This window comes from Tubulanus polymorphus, chromosome 5 (assembly GCF_964204645.1).
Source record: "Tubulanus polymorphus chromosome 5, tnTubPoly1.2, whole genome shotgun sequence".
Taxonomy (NCBI): domain Eukaryota; kingdom Metazoa; phylum Nemertea; class Palaeonemertea; order Tubulaniformes; family Tubulanidae; genus Tubulanus; species Tubulanus polymorphus.
Window position 1 is genome coordinate 11,460,727 of NC_134029.1, and position 2,978 is coordinate 11,463,704.

At 37.6% G+C, this 2,978-nt stretch overlaps 1 protein-coding gene across 1 annotated transcript; it reads right to left on the reverse strand.

Moving 5' to 3' along the window:
• Window positions 1-408: 408 nt before the first annotated feature.
• LOC141906233 (uncharacterized) lies at window positions 409-1,728 on the reverse strand. Its single transcript, XM_074795476.1, has one exon. The coding sequence runs from the start codon at window positions 1,726-1,728 to the stop codon at window positions 409-411; it is 1,320 nt and encodes a 439-aa protein (XP_074651577.1).
• Between the last annotated feature and the right edge of the window lie 1,250 nt (window positions 1,729-2,978).

Consider the following 2,978-nt stretch of genomic DNA (forward strand, 5'->3'; position numbering starts at 1 on the left):
TTAATTTTTTACAAATTTCCATATTCTCCTCATGATCACGCTTTAAGTTTTTATCGGCAGGCTCTGATTCAAGTTGCATTCTTACCAAAGCTGTTTCAGTACTATGGAAAGGGCGGTATGCAGACTGAAAAGGTTAGTATAAACCATTAGACTTTAGGTGATCTGTGATACGACAAGCAATGACCTTCTCGATAACCTTTGAGAGGAAAGGAATGTTTGAAACCGGCCGATAATTGCCAAAAACTTCACTATCTAGAGACGATTTCATCAACAACGGATGAACAATAGCGTGCTCGAGCACATCAGGAAAACAGCTGGATGATATACATGAGTTAACAATATTAACTAGAACCTGCAGTATACCAGAATCATTCAATACAGGTTTAAAAACAGCAGTAGGTACTGGATCTAATCAGGCATTGTGGATATAATTTTGAAAAACTCGAGTACATTTGTGTGATCAAACTGCAAAGGCCCACAAAGATTCGGTTTAGTAGCATTATCAAATAATGGAACACAGTTATTAGCATCTAGTTGTTCACGAATATGCTGCACTTTATCAGAGAAAAATTTACTGAAAGATTCAGCTATAAACTCATGTTCACCAGATGGCAGAGAAGTAGCATTCCTATTTAAAAGTTCCCTGTTGATAACATTAAAAGTTTGTTTCATATTGCACATTTTACTTTTGTAATATTCAAATTTGGCACATTTAATTAAATTTACGACCTTACTCCGTTGATCAAGGAACGGCTGTTTGTGTACAACAAGTTTTGTCCTTTGCCACTGATGTTCTAGTTTCCGGCGAAGTTGTCGAGCACTGTGGATGTCATTGTTGTACCACTTAGAAGTTCCTGGTCGTAGTTTCAAAGTACGTTTCTTCAGAGGCGCAACTGAGTCCAAAATATAAGAGCCAGTGAGATTGTACTGCTCAACTAAGTGATTAGCATTCCAGTGACCAATATGCATAAGTTGAGAAGCCCAAGTTGTCGAAAAAGTTAGTGAATTAACGCTACGGAGATTCATTGAAGTTTTACACACCAAAGGCCACTTAGGTTTATCTATAGATAACTCACACAAAATTGTTGAGTGATCAGATATACAAGAATCCTCAACTGTGACGCTGCTTATGATAGTATCCAATGAACGAGAAAGGATAAGATCAAGCGTGTGTCCATATTTATGAGTTGAACCGGTGACGCGCTGATTAAATCCATAAACAGATAGTAAACTTAGAAACTTAGCCACATCTGGCTTGCTGGCACCGTCAACGTGAAGGTTAAAATCCCCAGCAATAATAATAGGGTATTGTAACATTGCCATAGTAGCGATATACTGTTCAAACTCCTCCAAGAACTGTCCTACCGTAAAGCGGTTCTTCTTCGACGGAGGAGGGCGATAAACTGCAGAGATAATAGACAAAACTGTCTTATCAGAAATGATCTCAGATTCCAACAGTTGGAAGGTGGAAACTGTAACTCGAGGTTTCCTGACTTTGACAATAACTGATGGCTTATACAGGATGCCAATGCCGCCTCCGCGGCCAGACGACCGGGGTTGACTTTTGAATTTGTATCCTTCAGGTTTTAAATTCTCTATGCTACAAGAATTGAGGTCATTGTCTTTAATCCAGGTTTCTGTAAAGAGAGCAATGTCTGCGGACTGATCTAAAACATGTTCACTAACTAATGTTGTCTTATTCACAAGTGATCGTGTATTAAAAAGCATTATTTCAAGTCGGCGGGTAACTGATAAAATCTTTGGAATAACTGTCAAATTGTTTATATTTACTCCACTCTGTTTTGATGTCCATGGTTGACTTCCCGTAATCCCATATATTGATTTTATGTGTCTTTGCTTTCTATGACCGGCACGAGGGAACCACGCTTTGTTGGTTTCCTGGCATTTATTCCCAGCTGAACCAGTCTTTTGTGTATGACACTGGCCAAACGATCCAGGAAGAAAGACACTCTAAATATTCGGTGTTGTCATATCGCGGAAAGAGAGAATCGCGTAATTTTCCAAAAACGCGGAATTTCTTCATTTTTACTATAAATAGTAAACGGGTTTTCCCACCGGGATACCCACTGTCGGACAGGGCACCGGACCCAGGTTTTCAACACCGGGAATTAGTATTTGATAATTTATTATATCGCCAGTCAACAACTTAACGATACTGTTCCAAATAATGGAGAACCTAGGCAATACGTGCTTTGCGAATTCAGTGATACAGAGTATCGCTGCATTAACTGAAGGAATACAAATCGATGGTACGTAAACGTAGGATTTGTGATGACACCATGGGTCATTCTCCAGGACTCACTTCCGAGTTAAGATTTGACTCTGGTCTCTGGATTTAAAACATTGGAAATGAATTGATTCTAAGTAACACATAGTTAACTCACAACTGTGGAACTGGATCGATGTCAGACGAAAATAAATAGACATTATGTATATTTCATTCTGGCTTAGGATTGTTCATGCGTGTTGTGTGTCTACATTGTTGTTATAAGCGAAATAATGTGGTTTATCTTTTATAATTAAATGATATGAAAGATTAATATGTAATAGATGAAATCTAAGTGACGGACGCTTCGTCACTGCAGCTTGATTTAATTTTTACGACTAAGATTAAGAAATCATAACGATTCGAAAACAACCTCGTTCACGGAGTGTAACGAAACCACTCAAAATAATGTCAGTGACTAAAGGAACACCGAGAAAATTAATTGTTGTCAATGAAACTGCCAAGAAACTCTTACTATGACTCTTAAAGTCTATCAATTTTATTTCGATGTTGAAATTGTTCTGTAGATTTAGGCCCCGAGCATTAAATTATTGAAGAAATTAAATCAATTCTTATTGTTAAGCTTGGAAAAATGAAAACTAATGCCATATAGTTAAGTGGTGGGGGAAAGTAGATGAAACTTCAACTTTAAGGTTCGATTAATTTCTGGTTATTAAAAATTTTGGCTTAT

Coding starts and splice junctions, on each gene's coding strand:
- LOC141906233 (XM_074795476.1), bottom strand. CDS start 1,728: ATGCTTTTTAATACACGATCACTTGTGAATAAGACAACATTAGTTAGT.